General features: G+C 35.2%; 2 protein-coding genes across 2 annotated transcripts; one reads left to right on the top strand and one right to left on the bottom strand.

Annotated features, from left to right (window-relative positions):
* The first annotated feature begins 6,181 nt into the window (after positions 1-6,181).
* LOC131860293 (L-type lectin-domain containing receptor kinase IX.1-like) lies at positions 6,182-7,569 on the top strand. Its single transcript, XM_059214684.1, has 3 exons — positions 6,182-6,347; positions 6,546-6,920; positions 6,995-7,569. The coding sequence occupies exons 1-3, from the start codon at positions 6,182-6,184 to the stop codon at positions 7,567-7,569; spliced, it is 1,116 nt and encodes a 371-aa protein (XP_059070667.1).
* Positions 7,570-9,890: 2,321 nt separating this feature from the next.
* LOC131860292 (dirigent protein 16-like) lies at positions 9,891-10,757 on the bottom strand. Its single transcript, XM_059214682.1, has one exon. It carries the CDS (start codon positions 10,755-10,757, stop codon positions 9,891-9,893), a length of 867 nt encoding a protein of 288 aa, XP_059070665.1.
* Between the last annotated feature and the right edge of the window lie 1,447 nt (positions 10,758-12,204).

The raw sequence follows: 12,204 nt of genomic DNA, 5'->3' as shown, positions 1-12,204 counted from the left end.
TTAACTTGTTCGTAGGTGGGACGGGTCATTCCACATTGTGAAGAAGATGGGTCCAGTAACCTACAAATTGGATCTCCTAGAGAATCTAGGAATGCACCCAATTTTTCATGTGTCACAGCTGAGAGCGCACAATGCAGATGATGAAGATTTGGTTCACAACATTCTTGAGAGGGGGGTGGCTAATATGATCGACCGTCCAGGGAAGCGAGTGGGTCAAATCTTGGCTATGTGAATCAAGGACTATGGGAGGAAGGTGCATAGAGAATTCCTTATCATTTTTTAGGGTGAGTCACATGAGTCTACTTCTTGGCAAGCTGGCGAGACTCTTTGGCGTGATGAGGAAAAGTGTTGGGAAAAATGGTGTCTCAACCTTGCATTTATGTGAGGTTACTATTTATAGTAAGTTTTTATTTGAGCACGAAATGGTGCGAAACTCTCCCTGAAGCTTCTGGTTGGATAGATAAGCATTCCGGTAAAGTTTCGTCGCAAGGTCACAGCTAGTTTTGAAGATATTAAAGTTTTCATCTTGGAGGGGTGCAATAAAATATTTAAACTTAATTTTGGGGACTTTAGAGGCTCCGAAATGCCCTGAAAAGTGGTCGTAACCGGCGAAGTGGGTTACGAGGTGATAGAGCACTTCGCGAGCTTTCCGGCGCTTCAAACGGTTCGTCAATCGGACACCCGGTTCTCAAGTTATGGCCTCCGGAAGTTTGTACTCCTGAAATAGGAAAAATAATTTGTATCGAATACATAAATGAGCTGTAAAAGGGAGCGACACGTGTTGATGTGTGCTTTAACATGTCATAGAAGGGAGATAAGGTCGGCTACACCTTATTGGGTGGTTTTATCCCATGGTTTTGTAATACCGTTTGACGGTTTCTTGTATTGTATCTCCTATTTATGAGGTGTGTGAGATAGAGGTTGTGTGTAAGAGTCCTATGGCTATTGAGTTGCCTCTGAATCTCTGATTAGTGGTACTCCTGCGAAGAGCTTGCTCTGCAAGTATGTTGTAATCTGTTTTTGATTGCTGAATAAAATATTGAGCTTCTTTTGGAGGGTGGGGTTTTTCTCCCGAAAGGGTTTTCCCCACGTAAATCATTGTGTTGTGGTATGAATGTTATTATATCTATTTCTATTTTCTATAACTGTTGTAATGATCTGAAAATTTTTGCATTACCCTCCTCTCAAGGTTAGTGTAGGAAGTTGTTTCCGCTACTTTACTTCCTTACAAAAAGATCATGGAGTTTCGCAAGAGGAACTCAACTCCATAAACTTGAGCGCAATAGAACACTCCCTCTGTAACTTTTGGTCTGAAGTTGCAGCAATGAGAGTGTTGCACCAGTTTAAGTGGGGGAGGATGTAACAGACCCAAACTTTGCATTCATTTTTGGCAAGAAGTCTTTTCTGTGTTCATTGTCATACTTGAACACTTAACCAAATTTGGATGGCACTTATCGATCCAAGGGGATCCACATGGATCACATGCATTTGGGGCCAACTTTGTGGAACAAGTACCTAGGTGGCCACAAATGGGTGCAGACCTATTTGACGCATGTTATGGGGGATTGCCTAGGCAGATCGCATGCTTAAGTAGGACCTATATTGGGCCGACTTTCTTAGAGTTTTGAGCCAATCATTGGAAGCACATGGATCATTCTTCTGCTTGATCTTTGTGTGTCATGTGATCAAGTCGTTACAAGATTGATGGTAGGGAAAATGTTTATCCATCTGATGCATTTGTAGGTGGGCTTGGCTATATAAGGTGGGATGCCTTAGCCATTTGAAGCATGATGAAGAGGAACGGCATCTAAGAGTTCAGAGTGAGGCGCAGTCAAGCAAAAGTGTGAGCAAGGCCAACCGAGGAAGCCTGATTGTGGAGCTACAAACTGAGCTGGAAGCTCTGAGTGGTTTCTTTGCAATAAGTCTATCTAAGCACTTTGTTAGCTCAGAGAATGCGGCGACTAGTGTTTCTTAACACAACACACTTAGCTTTTGATTTTGTAATACTAGTTTTACATAATAGAAAAGCATGCGTGTTCGCCCACCATCTTTTGTGTTCTTGTGCATATTGAGTTAGTGCATTGCATCCGACTACTTATTTTCGCATTCATTTGGATTCCACATTGGCAACAATTCCTAGTATTGATTTTTAGGCAACATTGAGTTCTGATCCAAATAGGTACGAGAAGGTGTAGTCTGGGTTGGTTGTCTATAGGCCTTTGCGCACCTGAGACAATTAATACCAATGTTCTATGAGTCTTGATGATAAGGTCCATGACAGGTAATAAAACCATGCTAATTATTTGGAAATAACGACCAACGAAAATGGCCTGGGAAACTATGCAGGAATGCGATAAAATTATTATAAAGCTTCAAGCACTTTTCTAATGTTCTCTAGATCACGTCTCTACAACACATCACATAATGGCAAAATTCTTTTCATTCTTCATCTTCTTCTTCCTCTTTTGTGGTACATTCCCATTGCGAGCAGATGGGTGGAGTGAACTTAACTTCACTAACCCTTTCTCGACTGATATCTTGCTACATGGAACACCACATACATTTCTCTCACACCATTCCCAAATACTGAAGGCACAGACTGGGGGTGGGTAACTTACAAGAAAGCAATTCCTTTATCAAATAACTCTGCCTCTTCTTTCACTACCCACTTTCTCTTTGACGTATCTCTAAAGGTTGGTTAGGTTCACTCATATGTCTAAACAGCCTTTCTAAACTTGTCTATTAGCACTTTCATCAAAAGGGGTTCAAGGGTTATGCCGATAGTAAGATATAGATAGATGAACTTTTTGAGATGAAGAAGTTGTTGTCACATTCAGTATTAAAAAAATAAATATAATTGGTTGATTGGTTTGTAACACTCTTTTCTCTCTCTTTCTTCTCTAATTCAACCCTAAATAACCTTCATCCTAACACTAGTTCTAATTATACCTCGATTCTAAATTTAACTCTAATTGTAATTATCATGCTAATTCTAACACTACTCCTAATTCTAACCCTAACTCTAAAGTTTATCATAACTCTAATTGTAAAGCTAACCCCAATTCTAAATGTAATCCAAATTTTAATCTAGCCCTAGCCCTAACCCTATGTGTAACTTTGATTATAACCTTGCTAAGATACATTTTCACAATTGTTAAAATTAGACGACATACAAAAAAATGTATGTTATCAATTTCCACAATATCTAGACTTATCCTTTCTCTTGTCCACCAAAATCTTCTTAGGTGTAAATAATATATTGGAGGATACAAATCTTAAAGGAAATGTTTATATATTATCTTTGCAAGAGCTATTTGAGCTTTTTTCTTTCAATGGAGTAAGTGTGGTTGTTGAATACATACTTAAGATTTTTATAAATTTAATGTAACTAAGAGTTTGTGGATTGACTGAAAAAAAAAATTTCACTATGAACACTTTTTATTAGAGCTTATCATAATTTGACATAGTGTATAATTAATTACCATAATTTTCTTTTACTAGATTAATTATAAAATGGATATAATTTAGTATAGAATAGACTTTTCTTTTTTTGTTATTGTGATGCACAATTAAGATGAATAGTTGTAGCATTTTTCTTTCATTGTGGAGACATTCTATATAATTCCTAAGGTGACATCTAGGATAAAATTCTAAATTATTTTGGAAGAAAGGAAAGTGAATCAAAAAAGAAAAACAAAAAGAGCCTATTTAAGGATTAAATTAGGGGGTTGTAGTTGGTTTTAGCATTAGAATCTTGTTGCAAACCCTATACCTATTGTTTTCCCCGTCTATCTTGTTATGGATTGATATGGTTGCTCCAAGTTGAGAAATTTGGGGCATTATGATTCAAGTTCTTGCACTCTTCTTCCCTTTCTATCATCTCTTTATTTATTTCCTCCCCTTTTTCATTCATGTGAGGGATTCCCCTACTCTACCTTTATGGCATGAACATGGTGAGAAGAGGTCACAAACAATTTTATACGGAGGTTAAATGACACCCCTTCTCTTTGTGGTGTGTGCAATTGAAGGTAAGGGTCTTATCTTCACCCTCCTTTTCATGAAGTTTTTTTTTAATTTTACATTATGGACTGGTCCACAATAGGTACAAGATATGTAAACATTACATAAATTTTACTTCATGAGAGAAGTCCCTAGATTAACTTAAGTTGGGTTGTCCTAAGTATTGTTGGTTTCTTGATTTTCTTGGAAATTTTAAAATTCTTGTCATAGTAATATGAAAATCTCTACAAAATGTGTTTCTAAATTATGAAGTGTTTAGTTTAGGCCTTGAGATTTAAAATTGTATGCTTGGATTATAAATATTTGATGTTTAAAAATTTGGTCAAGTTGTATTGGATCATTAGCATTGTGAGAAGAGCTTGCTAGGAAATTGAATTGTACGTTTGTGCCTTGTTTGAACATCATTCCATGTCATACACCTTTATGTGTCTTCATTCATGTTTTCATGCATTGGTTAATTCATGTATATCCCTTAAACCTTTCTTAAAAAGATTTCAAAAAATAGATGTGATTCACGTGAGTATGTCACAATTGAGGGACGTGTATCATCTAAGATATACCTTACTTTGGTTAACTCTCTTCCTTCTTTGTCCATTATATTTACATATTGAATGTGTGCATGTGAAAACATTAAAAATATATATATTAAATATTGATCAATAAAATAATAACAAAATCAACATCTTAAATAAGAAATTTAGACTTAGAATACATTTAAAAAATGGGCTTTATCGGTTTCCCAACATGATAATGTACTCTATAAGTGTTGCAGGCCTCAAATCGTTTGGAGTAAAATCTTCTTTATCCACTTTCTTTTGCAGAGATTGAAGGTACTAGTTGGCTACTTCACTGGTGATTCCGTCAGCTTCTATATTTGTCTCCTCAATGAAAACTATGATAGAGACTTAATATTTGGGTGGTTGTAATAACCAACATTTTTTCTTATTCTCTTTTTCAATATTTGAACATAATTATATAAGTTGGGTCCTAAAATTGGAGAATTAATAATTGGGTGGTTATAGTAACCAATATTATTTTCTTATTCTCTTTTCAAATAATTGAAGATAGTACTAATATCGTTTTGGTAGGTTCTTGGTTCCTTGAAAAAATTGTAACCCTTTTTTTTAATTGACCATAAGTTTTTATGGTGATAAGGAAAGTTGTAATAAGATCTCTATCTAGGTTTGTCACCCTAGGAGCAATGTTGCAATGTGGAGCACCTACTTAAGACCTATTTGGATAATTATCCCAATGGCAACTATTTTAGAATCATCTTGCACGATCTACTTGAAAACATAATTTTTAATACGGATGGCCTACCCTAGAAATTGTAGAGGTCACTCATAGTTTATGAGTTCACCATCATCTCTTTGTGCGACTTCAGTAGAGAGAATGATCAAAGCAAGTTCACCAATTCCCTCCTACTACCAACTAGTTGGGCGAGACTCCATTGGATATGAAGGACATCTTCAAGAAATTTGCTTTCAACAATATATGTAAGTTGGCATTTGGCATGGACTCAATGATCTAGATTAACATACAAAGAATAAAATAAAAAAATGCTTAAGTGAAAATTTTGAAATATTAATTAAAAATTACAAGAGCAACCCAATTTGTGTTGAATGCCTCATAAAACATATCAATAGATTTCGTCAAAACATACAAAAAAAAATTACACAAATGATTTACAATATAATAAGAAAACATTAAAAAATTGTTTTAATTTTTTTATCTCTAAAATTTTAACAATAATTTTAATATTTATCTACAACACTTTTTTATTGGCTCTCTTTTTCTTAAATTTTAAGAAATGTGAACTTTAAAAGTTATCATAAAAAATACAAATATATCAACTAGAATATTATTTTTTAATCTTTTAAAAAACAATATTAAAAAATCAAATAAAATATTAAATTTACAAGAACTTTATAGATTTGTTTGTATAATACTTTTTCCATCCACAAATTGAATAAGACTTCAAAAAATAAATAAACTGACTGTTGAACAATTGAAAGCGAACATAGAAATGATTTTAAAACATAAAAAACAGGGCAAGAAGATGAAAATAAACGTGAGACTCGAAAAAGAACAGTAAACAAACAAAAGAATGGTAAGCGTACGGACATAACAATGCTCCTAAAATATTAATATCTCTTTCGACATGGATAACAATCATGTGGGAATCAATGTGAATAGCGTTGTTTCCAAGATGAATATCTCTGTCAGCGACGGGGTAGCAAAGAAACTCCAACTATTTTTTTTTAGCGCAATGGATATGTTATATGGAAAACCCATAACACCAATCTTGTCTTATGACATAGACCTCAGTCAGTTTCTTCCTTAGAATGTCAAGATTGGCTTCTCCACTTCCACCGTGTTCGGTTCAAAGGAGTCTCACAACGTCTACTATTGGGACTTTTCTTCTCAATACCCATGGGAAATCGACACACAGCCCAAAATTCAACCGTTCCAGAGAAATAACAAAAGAAATGTTAGTCTCTTGTTAATTATACCCTTTGTTGCAGTGGTCGGTTTGGCACTGCTCTTAGCCCGGTGGCGGCATGGTAACCCCAACAATTTGAAAACCAAAGAGTTGGACAAACACTTTTCTCAAGGCCCGCGTAAGTTCTCCTACTCTGTCTTTCGTGCTGCAACGAAGAACTTCAACAATGATCAAATGCTTGGAAAAGGAGGGACAAGTCTACAGAGGCATCTTGTCTCCATCAAAGGAGACTGTGGCAGTAAAAGAATATCGCAAGTCTCCAAACAAGGGCAAAAGGAATATATTTCAGAAGTGAGTATATTCTCTAAACTGAGGCATCGGAACCTTGTGCAGCTCCACGGATGGTGCCATGAAAAGGGCTGCCTGCTTCTTGTCTACGAATTTCAGCCAAACGGAAGTCTAGACAAATATTTATTTGGGGAGAAGAATAGGAGTGATTTGACCTGAGATACAGTATTGCTTGTGACATAGCCTCTGCTCTTCTATATCTTCATGAAGAATGGGATCAACGTGTTGTGCACAGAGATATAAAGGCTAGCAATGTAATGTTGGATGGAAAATTCATAGGAAAGTTGGGGGATTTAGAGCTGGCAAGAGTGGTGGAACGTGAGCGTGCAGTCTCGGACACAACAATGCTGGCAGGCACATTTGGGTATCTTGCACCTGAATGTGTGGTTACCAGAAAAGCAAGCTTAGAATCAGATGTCTTCAATTTTGGGGCTGCGTGCCTAGAAATTGCCTGCGGAAGGAGGGCTATGGACCGGAGCCTGGATGATCATAATTGGAGATTAGTCGAATGGGTTTGGGACTTGCATGGAAAGGGCAAGATTTTGGAAGCCACAGATGCAAAGCTGGATGGAAATTTCAATGGTGAGGAGATGGAGAGCGTATTATTAGTGGGATTGTTGTGCTCTCATCTGGATCCCAAAGCAAGGCTGAGCATAAGACAGGTGATAGATATCCTGAAAATGAAAGCTCCACTCCCTCCTCTTCCTTTGAGTTATCCAAAACTAGTGTACACTACCTCTCATGGTCCTATCAATTGATGAATTCCCAAGCATAAATGCCCACATGCTATGTAGATCATGGCTGAAAACCTAAACTTGAAAGCAACACTATTGTGGATCAATAGCTTAGGTGGGGTAGTCAGTGGTACTAATCACCCATGAAGAAAGCTATTGTCATGCTCTGATGTCTTATGAAAAGTTAAAACACTCTAAATTTAAACTTTGGACGTGGAGAACGTATGCAACACTCTTAGAATTGGAAGGAAAAAAATCTAAATGAAATTGGTAATTGATGCAGATAAATATTCGTTCACTGTAACCAAGACTCAGAAATACTGTTCAGTGCCTGATAACAAAGTGCTATAGCATCACATGTTCAGTGCCTTCATGTTTAAAACTAGTCACTCATAGGTTTCTATTAAGATGAAATGCTATGCCAAGATAATAAATGAAGGCACCTATTTGAATGCATAATAGGAGCTAGATGTAGATCATCACCCTCTCTAAACAACTTGTCTAATATTCACCATCAATAAACTAGTAGTCTCCCTAACAAAACATTAAACTAGCTATAACTCATATACGACCTTGTTCTTACTATAGAGATTAAAAACATAAATCTCTAACACACAAATTATAGACTCTTTCTCTCATCATTAAAGTTTATCAAAACCATAGATTCATATGGATTTAATAATATTTTCACTCCTGAGCTTTAAATAAGGGCTTCTGATTCAACATTTTCATTTTTGAAAAAAAAACCTAAAAATAAAGAACCTCCATATTTCAAGAGATTTAATGAGTCCTTAATAATGAAAGCCAACTTTCTATTCTTGATTTTTCATAAGCTATCAAATCAATGTTTAATTTAGGATAAATTAATGAATGAGGGGAACATAAATCACCTTAGGAGCTTCTATCTCTATATAATTTTGTTATTTTCTTAATATATTGTCACTTATCCCTGAAATCAAACAAGGATTTGAAAACATCTCTTTGATCACTTTTAATTCAAATATGGATAATGAAGACTTAACCTTAATCAACTAGAGTCAAGAAAACTCTTTAATAGCACTACATATTCTTAACCAACTTCTATCAAGGAAAGAAGGTTTTATCTAAAAATTCTAGAATTTTATTCTAGCCACATCATGCAAAATAAATTTATATGGAAAACCATGTTTAATCTCTTTTGATTCATGTGACTAGTAATCTTAGAGCTATTTTTTTATTATCTTAGAATTATCCACATGAGTCTCATCTTATTAGTTGTTTTGTATAATAACTTTAAGGTTAAAAGACAATAAAAAGTAAATATTTTACTATTTTCCACCTTTTTCACATACAAAGCAATATAGAGGCACTCTGAAACCGCCTTTGCATAGATTATCAGATATTAGAATTTTTTCTAGCACACAAAAGAATTATAATTTGGAGCTAGCTCTAATCATTAATTGAAATTTCTAGGCCAATCCTTCATAACTAAAATATTACCATGTTTTAGAAGTCGTATATGTCATACATACCTAATGTATTTCTATTTCACATAGCCTAATTTGTGTGATCCAAAAAGAAATGTTACATTAAGATGAAAATAAAAGGAAAATGCACTTTCTACTCTTCCAAATTTGAAATCTTGGATAATTTTTTTAAAATATATAATTTATATATATTTATAATGGACACCTACCAGTAAATACTAATTTTAATTCCCACAATGCTAAATGATTAATATAGACTTCTTCATGATTAGGATTTGAGATCAATAGAGCTTGTCACATCCTTGAATTTATTTAAAAAGTAGTTCTTTCACCATTTCCCTAAATCTATGAAATATAAATACTCATTATAATTTATTTATTTTTTATTAAACACCATATACTAAATCTTTTTCAAAAAAATCTCTTTAAGAAAATCATATTTAACACATAGAACTATATTTTTAAATGCTAGACACCTACACCTCCAAAGCTTTTGAAAAATATAAACTTTTTTGCATATTAAAAGTCAGTATTTTAGAATCTAATCCATACCGTGCCATATGAAAACTTCTTGTAAATGTTATTTACTACATCCAACACAATTTTCAAAATGGGGAGGATTGATAACTGATAAATTAGAATGGATTGTCATCTACCAATGCGCACCGTGTAGGTCAGATTAAGTATGTACCTATAACAGAGACAAGATCGAAATTACATTTCTTAAATAACAAATGAAGAGTTTTTATTGAGTTTGGGATTCACTCACAACACACCCAAGTTGTACAATTCACAAAATCACTAAACTGGATGAAAAAGAAAGACTAGTGGAGGAGAAAAAGCATGGGAAGAGCGGGATACAAGGGATTGATGGGTTTATTAATAGGTAAGTGTGACTGTGAATTTGAGCACTGTCTCATCCACTGTGTCCGAAACTGTCTCGATGAGAGCATGACCTTGAGCGTCATGGAACACCCCGCTCCCACCTACTACTGCAACCTCCCTCTGTGCCAATGCAATGTTGTCTTTGCCTGAGAATTCTATGCTGCTGCCTCCGTATTCAGAACCTTCAAATTTAGCTGTGAAAGCCAGCAACATTGTATTGGGATCTTCCTCTTCAGCAGTGTTGGGCAAGTGATAATAATATCCCTCTCCCTTTCCAAGCACAGAAGATGAGTGGAGATCAGGACCTTCTGTGAGAGTATCCTCAATCACAATCACATTATTCAGAGGGATACCCGATTCCCTTCCAAGTGGATTCTGAGGATTTAGCCCGCCATTAATAATATTTGTGCTGGGAAAGGAGTTCTGAAAGCCCAAGCCAGGTGCATTAAGGCCAAGGCCAGGAATAAGTGAGCCTATGCCCTGCACTCCTCCGTTGGTGGAAGAGATAGGCAGCTGGCCAAAGAAAGGAGAATTGTTGATAGCTCCACTTGGAATAGTCAATGGGAGAGGACCATTCCCATTCCCAATGCCATTGAAGTTGATGTTATTTCCAATGGGGGCTTGCAGGCCAGAGATCGCATTGCCACTGCCTTGAAGTCCTCCAAGTCCAAGTCCAGGCTTGGCAGTGGGGTTGGGTTCTTCCGTTATGTGGTGCATGAAGAAAGTGATAGTCTTTGAACTTGAAGACCCTTCTTCTTCTGCTTCTGGGATATCTGTTAGTAATTGTCTAGTCGCAGTCACATAACTACCCCACACAATGAGAAGCATCAGAAAAAGAAGCTCGTTAGTCTTCCGTGCCATAATCTTGTCCAAATTCTTCTGTCAAGCAGAATGAGCCGAATTGAGAGCAGGAGGAATGAACTGATATGAATGTGTGTAGTTCAGCATGACTATATATACGATATATAAGCCCCATTCAATTGCATAGATATTCGGTTTACCTGCTTTCCAAATCTGTTGTCATCGGTCTTCAAAACTAGTCAGGATAGTAGATTTTATTATAATGGAGATTTGGTAGGATGGTATCATTTTTTGTTTATGGTTTTGGTTTCCAAACACATTATCTTCACTTCACCTGATCCCTTCAACCTAACCTGTCGTCCCTCGATAGATATCGTTTACCAAAATTTCTCTGTACATCGATGGAAATTTTACAGGATAATAATAATAAGAGATACCAGTCGTTGGGCCAGCCTTAAACAGCACACACTAAGCCTTGATCGCTTAGGTGGTTGCGGGCCCATTCCTTTCAATTGACATTCCATTACAGATCCGTTCCGTCCAAATAAACCTCACCGTTAACTTTCAAATTATCCCCCCATCCCCCAGCCTGCGCGAAAATGGGAGCTTTGGAATAGGGTATGGGCATCCATGGATAAACAATGGAGTAATTTTGTCAGGTGGTGTAGCTGCAATTGACCTGGTAGACATATGCAAAATGTGTAAGCTTAAACAAGGCACGCGAACTATTTCACGGAATGCCTCAAAGAAATATGTTCTTATGGAACGCCATGTTTACAGGATATGAAGAAATTCGATTTTGTTGAAAATGCTTTAGAAACTTTCAATAAAATGCCATTGGCAGGTCTAGATTGAAGTTATTCTTGGGCATAGCTCGAAATAAAAAAAATTTAAATGCAGGGGAGAGTTTAAGTTAAGAACATAAATACTAATAAATAATTATTAGCTTGAATTATCTAGGCTTGCATTAAAATAAAAAGATGTGATCATGAAAAACTTTCAAAGTATCAAAATAAATTAGACTAGGTTGATAAGTTGAAGAATATGCTCCATCAAAATTTCAAAACTAAGGACAATAGAGGAGCAGAGATGTGTTTCTAGGAGAATTTTTTGAGGTAATTTGTAAGGGGTGATAATAGATTAATATTTTTAAAATATAGATTATTTTGAAATACAAAAATATTTTTAATATTTATATGATAATATGAATAAGTCATTCATCATAGATATTATATAATTTAATTACAAAATATTAGAATTGAATTGATATTTTACAGGAGATTTGACAAATAAATAAATAAAGTTATTCTTGTTGTTATGAATGAGCATATATTATATAAAAACTATAACAAATGTATAAAGGCTACAAATTTTAACTGCAAATGATAAAATATAGAAAATATGCAGTTATCCATAACCAACATCTAGTTGGATTGAATTAGAATTTGAGTTTAATTTTGAGTCACTCCTACTATGAGAAGTTTATTTTTCCATTAGAATGCCAACC

Source organism: Cryptomeria japonica, chromosome 11, assembly GCF_030272615.1.
Source record: "Cryptomeria japonica chromosome 11, Sugi_1.0, whole genome shotgun sequence".
NCBI classification, from domain to species: Eukaryota; Viridiplantae; Streptophyta; class Pinopsida; order Cupressales; family Cupressaceae; genus Cryptomeria; species Cryptomeria japonica.
The sequence above is the reverse complement of the archived record's forward strand: the minus strand, read 5'-3'. Positions and strand labels throughout refer to the sequence as shown.

Bases quoted from the DNA above. Each gene is read 5' to 3' on its own strand.
- LOC131860293 (XM_059214684.1), top strand. From the start codon at position 6,182: ATGGATAACAATCATGTGGGAATCAATGTGAATAGCGTTGTTTCCAAG. The intron at 6,348-6,545 runs GTCAGTTTCTTC...CCTTTGTTGCAG, and splicing joins GTCTTATGACATAGACCTCA to TGGTCGGTTTGGCACTGCTC. The intron at 6,921-6,994 runs GTCTAGACAAAT...CTTGTGACATAG, and splicing joins CGAATTTCAGCCAAACGGAA to CCTCTGCTCTTCTATATCTT.
- LOC131860292 (XM_059214682.1), bottom strand. From the start codon at position 10,757: ATGGCACGGAAGACTAACGAGCTTCTTTTTCTGATGCTTCTCATTGTG.